The sequence below is a fragment of the Danio rerio genome, chromosome 6 (genome assembly GCF_049306965.1).
Source record: "Danio rerio strain Tuebingen ecotype United States chromosome 6, GRCz12tu, whole genome shotgun sequence".
In the NCBI taxonomy this organism is placed as follows: Eukaryota; Metazoa; Chordata; class Actinopteri; order Cypriniformes; family Danionidae; genus Danio; species Danio rerio.
The window spans coordinates 20063290-20079493 of NC_133181.1; the positions used below are offsets into that span (position 1 = coordinate 20063290).

At 33.1% G+C, this 16204-nt stretch overlaps 2 protein-coding genes across 3 annotated transcripts in view; one reads left to right on the forward strand and one right to left on the reverse strand.

Moving 5' to 3' along the window:
- ppp1r12c (protein phosphatase 1, regulatory subunit 12C) overlaps positions 1–3170 on the reverse strand; it is a 31059-nt gene extending 27889 nt beyond the window's left edge. The window contains exons 1-4 of one of the 2 annotated variants that reach the window (XM_005166226.6): positions 2974–3145; positions 2691–2866; positions 1987–2143; positions 1582–1712 (exon numbers count right to left, since the gene is read on the reverse strand). In XM_005166226.6, coding sequence (XP_005166283.2) covers positions 1582–1712; positions 1987–2143; positions 2691–2857 — 455 coding nt within the window. In that variant the 5' untranslated portion in view covers positions 2858–2866; positions 2974–3145. 2 annotated transcript variants of the gene reach the window in all.
- Positions 3171–3542: 372 nt separating this feature from the next.
- On the forward strand, positions 3543–8574 carry LOC137495877 (uncharacterized). Its single transcript, XM_068221833.2, has 3 exons — positions 3543–5587; positions 7547–7711; positions 7831–8574. Exons 1-3 carry the CDS (start codon positions 5398–5400, stop codon positions 8469–8471), a joined length of 996 nt encoding a protein of 331 aa, XP_068077934.2. The 5' UTR covers positions 3543–5397; the 3' UTR covers positions 8472–8574.
- The last annotated feature ends 7630 nt before the right edge of the window (positions 8575–16204 follow it).

Here is a 16204-nt window from a genome sequence, read left to right on the forward strand (position 1 = left end):
GGTGTTAACAACACCAAGGTTGTGGGTTTGACACCACGCTAAAGCTATAACTGGTCAAATGTGTACCTTCAATACAATAAAAGATGTCTTGTATAACAGCATCTAGCAAATGCATAAATGTACATTTAAAACATTAGAAAATCATAAGTTAAACCCCATAATAATCTAAACAGCTGTGCAATAAGACAATATTTGTTGAATGGACAAAATTAAATAGTCTATTTACATATTAATGTATTCATATACATTTAGGGTAGTACTTCTGTTTAATACATTGTTTAGGGTAGTACTTTTTCTTAATATACATTAATTATACAGAAGACGACAGAAACATAAATAACAAAACCGGGAGAAAGCTAATTTTGAAATTACATTGTAATTACAATTACATTTTGCATTTTATTTTGCTAAAAAAAAATAAATAAACGTTACACCTTTAATTGTGTTGTTGAAATATGTATTATTCATTCACTTTCTTTTTGGCTTTGTCCCTTTATTAACCTGGGGTCGCCACAGCAGAATGGACAGCCTTATTCAGCATATGTTTTACGCAGCAGATGCCCTTCCAGCCGCAACCCATCACTGGGAAAAACATTCTATTTCATTAATTTTTATTCTATAAATATTTATTTTTAAATCAAACATTTGCCCTGAAGTTCTAAATTAAGTGAGACACATGATGACATATAAATGAGTACATTTTCAGTAATCCCAATATATAAGAGGTTTTCTTCATCAAGTCAAATTTAAGACTTTTTAGGCCAATCGTGAATAAAATTTCAGACATATACTCTAAACATACATGGAGAACTTTTAAACAAATATTATTGTAAGCATGACATGTAAACCATGTTGGTAAGTAGAGTTAAAAAATGTACTTTTGTTATAAGGTCTATTGAAATGGACTGCAGATGGGTGTCAGTCTGAATGGTTTTAAATGGACATAGGAAAATTAATAACCTGTTTGAGATTAATTAAAACTGACAACACAATATTTGTGTAAGACTTTCTAACACCTTAAAATTTTGTTTTGCAATTTAAGACATTTTAGGACGTTTTAAGTTAGACTGTATAAACAAATAATTGACCAAATTTACAGAAATGGGTCGATCCGCTTGTTAAGTGTAATGGCACGCAGAGCGGCTTCCGGGTCCAAGCGCTCCATCAAACTGTATGGGGAGACTCAACAAAAAGTCATAATAAATGTTTACAAAGCCATGAATTCATTTCGAAAATCATAATCGCAAAATATATATTGCCTAATATCTGATGGCCACAATGTGATTCATTTTTCATTATTTGTTAAAATATTGGTGTTTGTGATGCAGCAAGTCCAGAGACTGTTGTGTACACTATGATTCCATATAAAATTGACTTTAATGTGTGATAGGACTAAAAAGGGGTCATAAACAAATATTCTCTCAATTCAAATGAGTAGTGGCTTGGACCCGGAAACAGTATTGCAGACGTCACCGATACATCACGACTTAACAAGCGGATATCAATATCAGGATATGAGATTTTTGCCATTTTGCCCAGCCCTACTAAAAATATACATATAAAAAGTCATCCATAACATACTCTGCTATCTCCAGGTTTCCACAGGACGCAGCCACATGAAGGGGAGTCCAACCCTCACTGTCCACTTGGTTGACATTGGCACCATGAGACAGAAGAAAATCTACCATCTCCATACTGCCATCAATACAGGCCTGGGAGGAGAAAAATAAAATAATCGTGTGTAGTTTGAGATTTTACAGAAATAAGCAAAATGTAAAACACCAGCATGATCGATTAAATGCAAAACACAACAACTTGCAATTAAAATGTTTTAACAGTTACATTTAAAAGAGACCCTGCAAAACTAAATAAAAAATGTCCAGAAACCATTGTTGCAAAAAAGCACTGCAGTCTGAGCCGTCAGACAAATTATCAATTAAATTCTAAAACATATCTTTTTTTAAATGCATAAAATGCAGTTCTTACCTGGTGTAAAGCTGTTATTCCATCTGCATTGGCACAGTTCACCACATCATCCTCTTCATTTAATAATACTTCTCTCAGCATCGCTTTGGCCTCCTCCGTGTCGCCACTAGCACACACTGCTAGGAACTCTGCAGTTTTCTCAAATGTAACCCGCCACCTGCGAGAAGAGAGACAGACTTTCTGGAAACAGCATTGGGTACATTGTGTCACCTCAAAACATTCACAGTAACAGCTACTACAACTTTACTAACTCTTACATGTAATAATACATCAAAAACAAGATAGAAATATATAACCAAAGGCTTACACTAGCCCTGTGGTCACAAATCAACTGGCATAATGTGAATTAAAATCAAAACCCTTCTCAAAAAATGCTGTAATTCAGTGTTTACAATTGCAAACATTAGCTTCAGCTTTTATGAGGCTCCATGTAGAATAATAATAGCTTCTTTGGGTCTCTAAAAAATGAACTAATAGGCAAAGGCGTTGTAGCAGATTGTAATCCAATGCATGACAGATGGTCCTTGACACCAGAAATAGCTAACTAAATCTGGGTATCTTAATTAAAGCGTTAAGCTCAGAAACACGGGGACTGGTTTATTTAGAAATCCTCCAGAATCCTTGTTTACATCGAGGAACTATAATGAGGCTAATTAGTTGTAAAACGTTCTCTTTGTTTTGGTGGTGGTGATGAATCTCCAAACCTGTTTTTTTTCTGCCGCTCATTGGTGTCTGGTCTGCCTCCATCAGGAGCTCTGGTGCTCGTCTCTCCTCTCCAGCGACTCCGCGGCACCGCCGGCTCTTTGTCCGTACTGGAGCCCGACCACCGCGTCAGCTGCTCCCGCCGCTTCGCTACCGCCGCGTCCCCCATAATCTAGCACTAAAGACACATGTTTTAAAGAGAAATTCCCATGATCACAGATTCAGGAACATATAAGAGAGACACGCCCTCCATGCGAGCTGTTTACACTTCCTCATCACACTCACAGGAAGTAAGCAAAAAACATCCAAGCAGTCGTTAACGCTTTACTTCTGTCCTACCAAAAAATACCTGGCGATCGGAGATTTCGACGACCAGTAAATTCAAGAACCAAACCGAGATTTTATGTAATTGCCATGACGTTTGAGGCTTTAGGTCAGAGATCAAAGCTACAATTCCACCTCCAGGCTGCAGAGGGCACCGTAGAGCCCAGGCCAGCTTCCGGGGCTTCTGTAAAAATGGGGGATTTTTAAAAAATATATATCATATCACTAATATGTCGTGCTTAAATATCTCCCATTTAAATTATTTTTTTTTCTGAATATGCTGTTGTTAGGTAGGTGAGAGGTATGGGGCAGTGATCTCCAGCTGAATAAATAACAGAAACCATCACAGAATTTCTGATGGTTTTGTTATTGGTTATGATCGATATTGCATTGATTTCAATAGAAACTATGAGTTCTGTGGGCCTCTAGTGGCAATGCTTTGCCTTTTTTGGTGGCATGTTAAAACCAATAAATCCTTATGGAATACTTCCCAAAACACCTTTATGTTGTGGTTATTGCACTTTTGAATCAGGTAAGTTCTGTTTTTCCACACATGGGCATAGATTTAGGGTGGATGGAGGGGACGCGTGCCCACCAATATCCACCAGCTATTAAATTGTCCCCTCAATAATTTAATCCACTTTTTTTTTAAATCGTGCTGTCAAAATTAACCTAGACATGCAGAAAACAATAATATCCAGTCCTATGGACATAATATAGGAGACATATTTGCACTATATGGCTAAAATAATCAGAAGTCTTCATTAAACTCTCACTCTCTCTTTATCAGTTAATACACATTTTTTTTACATATTACACTAGGCCAGCAGCCAGCTTATTGAAAGGGAGGTTATTATTATTATTTTTTATTTTTTTGCAGTTATTTTCCTTCATTTTTATTTAACTATGAGGTATAAATATTTAATTTTAGTGACATTTTAAGAACTAATTTTGCTGGATTATTTTGTCATTTAGTTATCATAACCACACTTTTTGATGTATCCAAAAAACTATTCTGTCATATTGTTTACCATACTATTTACTGTTTTAATTGTTTATTTACAAAGGTGCATTTTAACTGTCATATATTAACAGTTTTATAAATAATAAAAATTTTGAATAAAAATTTGAAAAGATACTTATTTTTAAAATACAGTTTGATTATCTTCTATCATTATTTTTTATTTAGAAATCTGTTAAAACTTGTTTAAATTAAACACTGAAGCCTACAGGCAAATAACAAACTGGCCAATACATTCAACTTTCCTTAGTCAGAATTTGGCCATTTGAATAATAAGAAAAATTCAAACATAATAATAATAATAAATATAATAATGCATCTTTTGGTCTTTCGAACCACCAGAACTCCCCTTGGCCACTGGCCTGAAACTAAAGAGAGGATTAATTATTAATATATTTTAATAGCAGTTAAATAAATAATATCATCATTAATATAATGCAACAGCACTATTTACTGCGCCAACACGTCGCCGATATGACAACATATGATAGACAAATTGTAAAATAGCTTTAGGATTATTAATATAGGCTTCTTGGCATTGGCTGGGTCCCTATCCAGTTGCTTACATTACTTATTGGTTAAGTCCGCCTCTTATAATGTGCAGTATGCAGAAAATAAAGGTACAACAGTGGTCACTAGGGTGGTACCTCTTCAAAAGATGCACATTTGTACTAAAAGGGTCCAAAATGATACCTCAAAAGCTTTTATTTGTACCTAAACATTTTAAGAGGTACACTTTTATACTTAATATGTACACTTTATGTATTAATAGGGACCATTTAGGTCCAAATGTGTAGTTTTTAGCTCTCGTACCTTTATTTTTGACAGTGTAGTAGCCTACAATAGTATTGCAATTAAGTATTTTTTTAATATGCTATTTAAAATGTATTTGTGAAGTGAGTTTTGTTGTTTGAGTTTCACAAAACCTTTTCTTTTTGAGTCCTTTGCCATCAAATATATCAATTTCTCATTAATTATTATTTAAAACTCAGAAATAATACAGCTTTGTTTGCTTATAAAGGAATTTATCCAGCTTAGATTAGTTTTAAAGTACTTTTAATTCATCCTCAGTCATTTCTCTTTAAAAGAAAACATTTCAGAGAAGTGTCCTGTTACCATAGTTACAGTAGATTGTTTAGAATCACAATTTAGAATGCGTTCTGAGCTGGATGTGCAAAACTGTGAACCTCAGTGGGTTTGCATTAGTGGCTTGTAGAGGTTGTGGCTGTGTCTTTGGTTGGTACTGACATAAATTCGCAGCTTTCCTAGTGAAGATCTTCAACTATTCACGGCTTTTCAAGTTGTGGCTACATACCTCAAAGTTTTTTGGCAATCCACGGTGTAAGACCGAGATTGTCACCACTATGATTGTTGACCATAAAATTCCTAGTAACACACCTTCAACAATGAGTGTCCAACTGGAGGAAGACAAATCAAGGATGGAGGAAACAATGGCGGAGAAGCAGAGGAAAAAGAGTTTCTTCAAACTGCCCCGTTTCCTCAGAGCTGGCCAGAAAAATGTGCATCTCAATCAAACACCTGAAAACTGCAATGGTAAGCTGAATAGGCCTACATTGTAAATGAGTTTCCGTTGTTTAAAATAATTTAAACCCCGTTCTGTCCAGTTTGAGGATTAGTTCAGCCAAAAATTACAATTCGGTTAATTATTACTCACCCTCATGTAGTTCCAATCCCCTGAGACCTTCGTTAATCTTGTGGACACAAATTAATTAGATTAAATTTGAGAGGTCCTTCATTCACCATAGACGTCACGAGACGTTTAAGGGCCAGAAAAATAACCAAAAACTGCACAAAATACTTCATATGTCTTCAGTCATTCAGCTGTAACCAAGCTCAAAGAACACATTTGTGCATGAAAAAATGTAAACTACTTTGCTTGTTTGGATGAATAAAGGTCATACAATGCGGTAAAGTTAGGTAAAGGTCATACAACGCAGTAAAGTTAGTTTGAGATTCAATATTCATTAGACATTCGCTTTCAAATCAATTACATTATTTGATCCTGTTATAGTTTGAGTCAAAACTATGTCAGATAGTCATATGTGCCTTTTATGTTGCACAAGGCTTAATTTCTCAGTTAATAATAATAAAAATAATAATAGTAATAATGAATTAATCAATTCAACCATATGAAGTTATACAACAAAACCAGTACCAAAGTGTTTAGAAAAACATCCTGGTTATTGCAAAAGACTCTGTTTTTGTAATTAGCACCTTGTTTATTTTATATATTTAGAAAATTAACTTTTAATAAAAATAAAAAAAAACATTTAAGATAAATAAATCAAGTCATCTGTAAAAATTCTAAATCATTTTCAAAATTTTTAAAATAAAATTACAATTTCAAAATAATGTTTACAGTTGAATTGATTTATTTATCTTAAATATTGTCAGATTTTAAATTATTATTACAAATTTGTTCCATTAAATAATTTTTGTAATATATAAAAGAAATAAATGAAATATTTATTTGGTTTTTCCTTTTGTTGAGAAATTAAGCCTTGTGCAACACAAAGGGCACAAATTTATGTCTATTAGATATAGTATTGACTCAAACTATAGCAGGAAGAAGAAACGTAATTAATTTGAAACTATATACTGTATATAAGATTAATATTTAAAAGTTATAATTGTATTTGCGTATTCATTTGTTGTTTGTTATCCACATGTCGCTGAAATGGTGTTGGTTCCTGTACCAGATGAGTCTCACTCCTCCTCACACTTGAACATTATTTATTTACTATTACATATTAGTATATTACTATTACATATGACTATATTACTATTACATATTAGTATATTACTATTACATATTATTATATTACTATTACATATGACTATATTACTATTACATATTATTATATTACTATTACATATTATTATATTACCATTACGTATTCAGGTATATGCATCTAAAAAAAACAATTCAATAAATTAATCTTGTAACTCATTTTCAGCTTTCCAAATACTGATTTAGAATCCAGTCTTTATTAAAGTAGGACACTGAAAAATTGCCTCTCTGGATATCACACTAACTGTACCCAACAAAAAATAAATAAATAAATAAATAAAAAAATACTAATACTACTAATACTTTCCTTCTTAGACTTTACAGACCTGAAACTTGCCTATAGCACTTATTCATTGTTGCTCTTATAGTTGTGTAAATTGCTTCCTTGTCCTCATTTGTAAGTGGCTTTGGATAAAAGCGTCTGCTAAATGACTAAATGTAAATGTAAATGTAAAAAAAATGATTTCCGCAGAATTGTTGCAAACAATTTATATGTGTTGAATTCAAACAAACAAATTAAAACAATAATAATGTAAATAATGTAATAAAACAAAAATAACAACTTAATTTGTTGGTTTAAATTCAACCCATATAACTTTTTGTAAATCTAAGAAATCATCTTTGAATGTATATATTTTTTCTATATTTCCTTTGAAATTACTCTGGAAAAGTGTCAACTACAATTGTTTTTCTTTTAACAGATGAGGTGAAAGAGAAGAGGAAGAAAAAAAGCCGGCTAGCATCGTTCCTCAAAGCGTGCAGGACACACCTAAAAATCTCCAGCCTCACCCCAAATAAAGAGAAGATGGAGGATAAAGAGAAAGAGCAGAAAGAGCTCCCAAACTCACCAGACAAAGGCATTGATGGTAAATAAACATATTTACATCAACATATCAGTCTGTAATGGTATTAATAAAATGTATTCTTCACACAGTGCAACAGTGACTGTGTAAAATGTTTAACCACTTAATTGCTCTTCTAACAGATGACCTTCTGTGCCGCTCCAAGGGTGAGAAATGTCTGGAAATGTATTCTCCCATCATTCAAGAAGAACACTGTGTGGAGGACGAGATGTATGGCAGTAAAACTGAAATCCTACTGACGCACATTGATTTATCCTGCGGAGAACATGAGAAGGAGAAGGAGGACAGGATTATGGAGGAGGAGGTGAAAGACAAGAAAAAGAGAAAGAGGAGGAGAAGGAATAAAGAGGAGAAGAAGATGGAAGAGACAATGATGGAGAAGGAGGAGGAAAAGATTAAAGAGGAAGATGGAAGGAAAGGGAGAAAGATAAAAGAGGAGAAAATAAACGAGACAATGATTGAGAAGGTGATGGACAAGATTGAGAAGGAGGATGAAAAGAAGGAAGAAAGGAAAATGAGAAGGAGAAGGATGAAAGAGAAGAAGAAGGAGCAAAGGAGGAGGAGGAAAGAGGAGAAGGAAAGGAGCAGGATGAAAGAGGAAAAGGAAAGTGAGGAGAATGAGGAGGAGGACATTGAGATGATGGATTTGAAAGTGGAGATAAAGGAGGAGGAGATGAAGAAGAGAAACAGAAAGAAGAAAATCAGCAGTAGGATGAGCAAAAGGATGACCAGGAGGAAAATTAAGAGGAGGCTGAGAAGATGATGGAGGAAGGAGAAAAACAATAAAAAATGCACTAAAATGATTTTCTAAAATTGTCTCTGTTTTGTTTATCTGTTGAAATTTCTGTTTTAAAATAAACTGCTGTGCCTGGTGTTGTAAAAAAAATAAAAAATAAAAAATTAATAAGCAGCAGGACGAGCAGAAGAATTATGATGAGAAGTAAAATGAGGAGGATGAGAAGAAACAAAAAAAGAAAAAATGCAACCTGTCGCTGGGCCCCTAAATTGCCAGGGCCCTATGCACTCTGTCATCTTAAGATGTAGCTGCATACAGACACACACACACACACACACACACACACGCACACACACACACACACACACACACACATATTTATATATATATATATATATATATATATATATATATATATATATATATATATATAAAGTGGTGTGAAAAGTGTTTTGCCCCTCTCTAATTTCTTTTATTTTTCAGATAATCAAACAAATTTAAACATTAGTCAAATATAACAGAATTTAACACATCCATCAAATTATGCAGTCTTTATATGAAGGCTTTTATTATTTAGGGGAAGCAAAATCCAAAACTACATAGCCTTGTGTGGGTTCTGCAGCAGGACAATGATCCAAAGCATTAAGACTTTGGCGTGGCCTAGTCAAAGTCCTGACCTAAATCCAATTTAGATGCATTACCTTAAAAAGGCAGTTCATGCTTGAAAATTCTCTGATGTGGCTGAATTTTAACAATTCTGCAAAGAAGAGTGGGTCAAAATCCCTCTACAGCGCTGTAACAGACTCATTGCATTTATCAAAAACACTTGATTGCAATTCCAAACCAGATATTAGGTTTAGGGGCAAATCATTTTTCAAACAGGGCTATCTACTTTTGCATTTTGTTTTCCCTTAGTAATAAAAATCTTATTTCAAACTGGCATAATGTGTTTACTTGTGTTATCTTTGACTTATACTGTATTTAAATTTGTTTGATTAAACTGTGACAAACATGCAAAAAGACTTTGGAGTGGTCTAGACAAAGTCCTGACCTGAATCCAATTGAGATACATTACCTTAAAATGGCAGTTCATGCTTGAAAACGCTCCAATGTGGTTGAATTAAAACAATTCTGCAAAGATGAGCAGGCCAAAATTCCTCCACAGCGTTGTAATAGACTCATTGCAGTTGTTGAAAACACTTGATTGCCAACCAGTTATTAGGTTTAGGGGCAAATAATTTTTAACACAGGGCTATGTAGTTTTGCATTTTGTTTTCCTTTAATAATAATAAAATAAATAATAAAAAAATAAATAAAAATAATAAAAACCTTAAAACGGCATTGTGTTTACTTGTGTTATCTTTAAGTTATATTTAAATTAGTTTGATGACATTAAACGGTGACAAACATACAAAAAGACTTTAGAGTGGCCTTGTCAAAACCCTGTTCTAAGTCCAATTGACATACATTATTTCATGAATTTGGAAGTTAGCTTTTGGCTGAACTATTCTTTGAGGAAGATGTCTAGTCAGCAAATTTGTGATTAGATTTTAATATTTGCATGTGTGGTATGAAATGAACGTTCAACTATTCATGGGGCACCCAGTTTAGAAAAGAAGTAATAATGTTAAATCTTAATGTTTATAGACAGATTTTACAACACATGATAGAAAAATTCAAAAATAGCTTTAGGACTATTAATATAGGCTTTTTGGCATTGGCCAGGGCCCTCTATTTCTTTGGGGCCCTAAGTGGCTGCTTACCTCACTTATTAGTTTGGTTTGGTCTGCCTGCAATGCAGGGCAAAACCATCTCTATAAGTGTAGTAATAATAAATAATAGCAAACTTCCTTATACGTTTACCTTATGCGTTCCTTAACGTTTACTTACATCATTAAGAATGAACAATAGACCTACTGACAATAACAAGGACTAATAAACAACTGCATCAATCGCTAATTAACAAAATAAATAAATCCAGTAATAAATGTATTATTCAATGCTTGCAGGGGCCAATAAGCAAGGTAAGCAACTGCTTAGGGCCTCAGGAAAATAGGGGGCCTTGGCCAATGCCAAGAAGCCTATATTAATAATCCTAAAGCTATTTTATAATTTTGCTATATCATATGTCACCTCACAGCAAGAAGGTAGCTGGTTCAAGTCTTGGTTGGGTAAGTTGGCATTTCTGTGTGGAGTTTGCATGTTCTTCCTGTGTTTAAGTGAGTTTCCTCCGATGCTCCGGTTTTCCCCACAAGTCCAAAGTTGTGTGGTGAATAGAGTAAGCTAAATTATCCGTAGTGTATAAGTGTGAATGAGTGTGTATGTTTCCCAGTGATGGGTTGCAGCTGGAAAAGGCATCCGCTGTGTAAAACATATGCTGGATAAGTTGGCGGTTCATTCCGCTGTGGTGACCTCTGATTAATAAAGGGACTAAGCCGGAAAGAAAATGAATGAATAAATGAATGAATGAATGAATGAATGAATGAATGAATGAATGAATGTTGTCAAATCTGTCTACAACCAAGATCTTAATATTATTACTTCTTTTCTAAACCATGGGCCCCCATAGTGGAATGTTCACTCCGTACTGGACATGCAAATATTAAAATCTAATCACAAATCACAAGTATGGCTAATTAACAGTAAATAGTTTGTGAGCTTGTTTTTTTTTTTTGTGAATTTATTGTATTTAGTTTTACATTAGTAATTACAATATTTTTAACATGCAGCTTATTTACAAAAAAAAAAAAAAAACTGAATCTATAGAGAGAAAAAATATCTGTAAAGAAAGAGAGTGTTTTGACTTTCAATGCTGGGGCCCCATACCTGGAATTGCTTAGGGCCCCCAAATTACTAAGTCCATCCCTGGTTGCTTGGTCTTAGTAGCATTAACGAACATAAACTAATGGAACCTCACCATAAAGTGTGACAAAAAAACATATTTTATCAGTCCATTTTTAGTTCAATAAATACTTTTCCATTTGGAACTTTGGAGCTTAGAGGTGTGTCTCCAATTGCATAATCTGCACTATTCTCTGTCATTTTGTAGTATAAACACTGGAAATGTAAATATTTGAACATTCTTAATGGAACACTCCATGCACTCAACTCAACTTTGCTCACTTGCTGAAGGGGAGAAACTATCAGATGCTAATGTTGGATTGCTTAATTTATCTTGGATTTTGCACGTGAAATTCTCTAAAGTAAGCTATTGCCCCCTCCATATGGTAAATTGTCCTGGTTGTCATCAGGTACTTGGTAGTTTGATTTAGTAGTTTATTTCACTAATCTGGCAACCAGTAAATTTAGACTGTAAAGCAGTTTGAATGTCCATCAGTTAAGAAATGTGTGACTAAAAACAAATTGTGACGGCACTAACTCAGTGTATAAGTGATAATTGTGTAAGTGTAAAATAAATAAAAAATGTATTATTTTATAATTCCCCGCAATTTGAGCATTTTTATTTATTTATTTAAATGTAATTTTTGTGTTAATATATTTTCTAAATTATTATCCACCTTTTATTTAAAGGTGTATGCACTAATGACCACACATTAGCTGCTTTACAAAATGACACATTATGCACTATGGACTACTGCACTTATACACTGAAAGTTTCAGAGAAATGAGAGTGTGTTTTCTACAGGTGGTTTGTTAAGCTCACTCACCTGTGGGAGGCACACTCAGAATTAATATTATTAATATTCTAGCAGGAGTCCAGCTAGAGGAGCACTGCAGTAATCCAGTCTTGAAATGACAAGATCTCGGACTAAAAGTTGTGCAGCATGGTCTGTTTAGAAGGGCCTGTTTTTTCTGATGTTGAAAAGTGCAAACCTGCATGACTGAACTACTTATTTATTTGCCTCATAGTAGTCTGTATGTCAGTATGACCCAAAACGATTCCAAATTAAAATCCATTAAAAGATATTTAAAAAACATGATATGACCAATACAGATCAGCAGATTTCATCAGTTTAGTCCAATTATATTATCAGCTTTACAGTCTCAAGTATCCTGCCCCCTGCATCATGATCAAAAGACACTAAAACTCAGAATTTGGTCATTTGTTTAGATTTACTTTTTTTTCAGATTTCAGATTTTTTCAGAATTTTTTTTTAGATTTTTTCTTTCTTTTTTTTTTCAAAATGGTAAACAGCACATAAACTAGTGAGAGGACTCACATAAACTGAGTATATAGGCTTTATGTTTTTTCCCGCAATGAAACCCTGCCAACACTACCGTTTTTCCCAGGAGTCTCTCGTATTTCAGACCCATCTACCATCACCCTCCCGTTTTGTTATTTCTTCCGGAAAACTCAAGTAATTTCAAATGTTGGCAGGTATGTACATGGACTATAGGATATAAGTTAGTAAAGACCACTAAATATATTCTTTAGAATTTTGTAAATAATCTCAATCTGCAAAGAAAATAAAAAATTATAAAGGTTAGACAAGAAATTAATCCTGGTTTAATTTTGAGATTTTCTTAGTCTATGCTATTCAGACAGTTTTGAATCGAATCCGTGCTAGTTTTTTTTTAACAACAGATGGCGCTTTAGGCTCGCTTTTAGCAGTATACGGCGCTTTATGCTAGTTTTTAACAGCAGATGGCACTCTAGGCTAGTTAATAACCCTACACTTATAATGCTCATGAGCAATGCGTTCTGCTAAGTCATGTAAAATCACAAGATTCATGTAAACACAACTCTTGTGATTAGCTTAAACCTATGCTAACTTGATTAATGATTTTGTTTAAGGTTCAGGTTCAAGTGATATTTTTTTAAGAAGTGTTTGTAAGCAGAGTATACAGCTGTTTATACATAATCTCAGAATTTAAGCAGAATCTAATTCTTTTTAAGCATTTTTTGACAGCTCTAAAAAGAAATAACACTAATAATAATAATAATATTACATAAGCATAATTTACATGTTTATTTAAACTGCAAATAAACATCATTTATAAAAACACTCACTTTTTTATGTAGATGGTATTCATTTCATATTAAATCTAAAAGGACAATACAAATGCACTCACACATTATTAGATATGGCTCCACGGGATGACATCAGTACATATTGTCTATTTCTATGCTATTTAAGTTCTTTTAGAAACCACTCACTGTGTAAATGTTATCCTCGATTTGAAGCTCACTCTTCTGATCTAGTGTAGAGTGAGCGCTGATGTTAACGTTGCTCAGTCGTCAAAAAAAAAAAAATGTTATGTTATACTCTTATGTTAAAGGCGGGAATTGATGCAATGAAACACTAAAGTTTGTAGAAATGATTGATGAGGCAGTACCTCACAAAGTTTCAGAGGGAATTAGAAACGCTAATGGCATTTGGTAAATCTTTTCACTCTTTAGTTCAAATGTCATTGATCGATGGTGATTCCCAGATATTTCTATTCTTGCACGATCTTTATGAGCTGACTGCTGAAATCCGATGCCTTGATGGTAGATGGAAGATCTTTCCCTATGGAAATCAATAAGCATCTCCTTCCTTTGAGGAATTCAGTTTCTGGTAATTCACCCTGCACCACTCAGAGAACTTATCCAATTTAGAAGCTTTCTAAGTTTGTAAAATCAATTATGACAAGGTCATCCGCATATTTGATAGCTCACTACAGTATAGCATTTTTGGTATTCAGATTACCAGGTGAACCAGTCTGTATTGTTGCATTTAGAACTGAAGAGTTCAGATGCAATATATATATATATATATATATATATATATATATATATATATATATATATATATATATATATATATATATATATATATATATATATATATATATATATATATATGTATTTTTTTCCTAAAATTCTTTTTTTTTCAGCTATAAAGGCTATTAAAACAACATATGCTTTGTCATAAAAGTGACAAAAAGTTATCTTGCTAATAGGAGCCTGATAAAATGAAAATATAAGAGACAATTTCAGATGGGACTTGAATATGCATCAAACTTTTTAGGAGCAGCGATACACATCTTTAAAGAGCTAAAAAAAAAAAAAATAGAGAGAGAGAGAGAGAGCATGTTATTCATATTTTCATTAAATAAAGTGATGGTGTAAAACTGAAAATTGTCATTTACTCAACCTTCACTACTCACAAGCCTGTTTCAGTTAGTTTTTTTTCTGTTGGACATAATAAGTTGTTTCGAAAAATGTGTTTGTTTTTCCTACTTTGAAAGTCAATGATTACAGGTTTCTGACATTATATTTACTGTCATCATACCAAAGATAAAATAAATCAGTTATTAGAGATGAATTATCCAAACTGTTATGCTTAGAAATGTATTGACAATATTCTCTTTATTAAACAGAAATTGGGGAAAAATAAACAGGATAGCTAATAATTCAGGGGGGCTAATAATTCTGACTTCAACTGTTAGTCTGGGATCATCTCCATAGACCGCTGCCATGCAAAAAATGCTTTTATTACTAAAATTAATTTAGTTGAGTTTCTAATCTGAATCTGAAAATATTACATCAATAAGCATTTTTAGACACACAAAAATATTGTCTTTTTTTAGGAAATAATATGTCACATTTCAGTGATTTTTTCTTTATAACAAGCTAAATAATCTGCTAATGGGGTAAGCATAATAATCTTGTTTTTCCTTCTAAATAAGTTGAGTAAATTTAAATAAAAAATAAATGTTCTAAAATATCTTATCATGACAATTTTTAAACTTTTTTAAACTTACTGCATGTCCTTAAATGACAACAAACAAACATTCTTATGTTTTCAAGATTCACACTTAGCTGATGATTTATTATAAAGCTTGTTTGGCATGCTGTCCCGGGAGAGAGCCCTGAGCTCATAAGGTCCTTGAGGCCGGGGCTCCCTCCCGTTTGCTACTGTAGTAGCTAATGAACAGATAGTGATTTGCTCCCAAGAGATTACTTACTTACTACTTACTAAGTGATTGTCTATGGGGCTGATTTGGGTTAGTCAATTAACTTAAGTCGCATGTTTTTGGACAATAGGAGGAAACTGGGAAACTTAGGGGAAGCCCACGTGAGCACAGGAAGAATGTGTAAACTCTGCACAGAAACGCTGGCTGGCTTGGTAAGAACCAGTGACGTTCTTGCTGTGAGGCAACAGTGCTAATCACAAAACTCATACTATGGAAGTCAATGTTACAGGTTTCAGCTTTCTTCAGTATCTACTTTTGTGTCAAACAGGTTTGGAAAAAAAAGTATCTATGAAGGAATTTTGTTACTATTTAAATTAAATTTACTATTATTTTATATTTACATCATTAATTTCACTGTTTAGTTTTGCAGTGTTTTAAGGGTTCATCAACCAAACCATTAAAGGGATTGTTAACCCAAAAATGTAAATGTTTCAAATGTGTTTGGATTTCTATTTTCTGTCGTTCACAAAAAAAGATATTTTGAAAAATATCAACAGCAAAAGAAAAAATACTAATACTAAAATATCTTCATTTGTGTGCAACAGAGGAAATAATCTTTAACAGGTTTGGAGAAGGTTATTGTAGGTAACAAAAATGAAAACTATTGGTTATAAAAATCATTTTCTTAAACTGACAATAAAATAAAAAATCCACAATAAATGAAAATAATAAAAAGTAAAACTGACAACAGTTACTGAGAATTAAAAATTAAAAATAAAATAAATAAAAAAAAAATTATAATTATGATTTTCAGAATTTAAAAGTACTCATTCTGTGGTGCGAAATCGGACCTGCTGCTGTTGAGAAACACTTGTAGGTGGCACTTTCACAGCCAAATG

Coding starts and splice junctions, on each gene's coding strand:
- LOC137495877 (XM_068221833.2), top strand. CDS start 5,398: ATGATTGTTGACCATAAAATTCCTAGTAACACACCTTCAACAATGAGT. Junction 5,588..7,546: donor AACACCTGAAAACTGCAATG/GTAAGCTGAATA, acceptor TTCTTTTAACAG/ATGAGGTGAAAGAGAAGAGG. Junction 7,712..7,830: donor ACCAGACAAAGGCATTGATG/GTAAATAAACAT, acceptor CTCTTCTAACAG/ATGACCTTCTGTGCCGCTCC.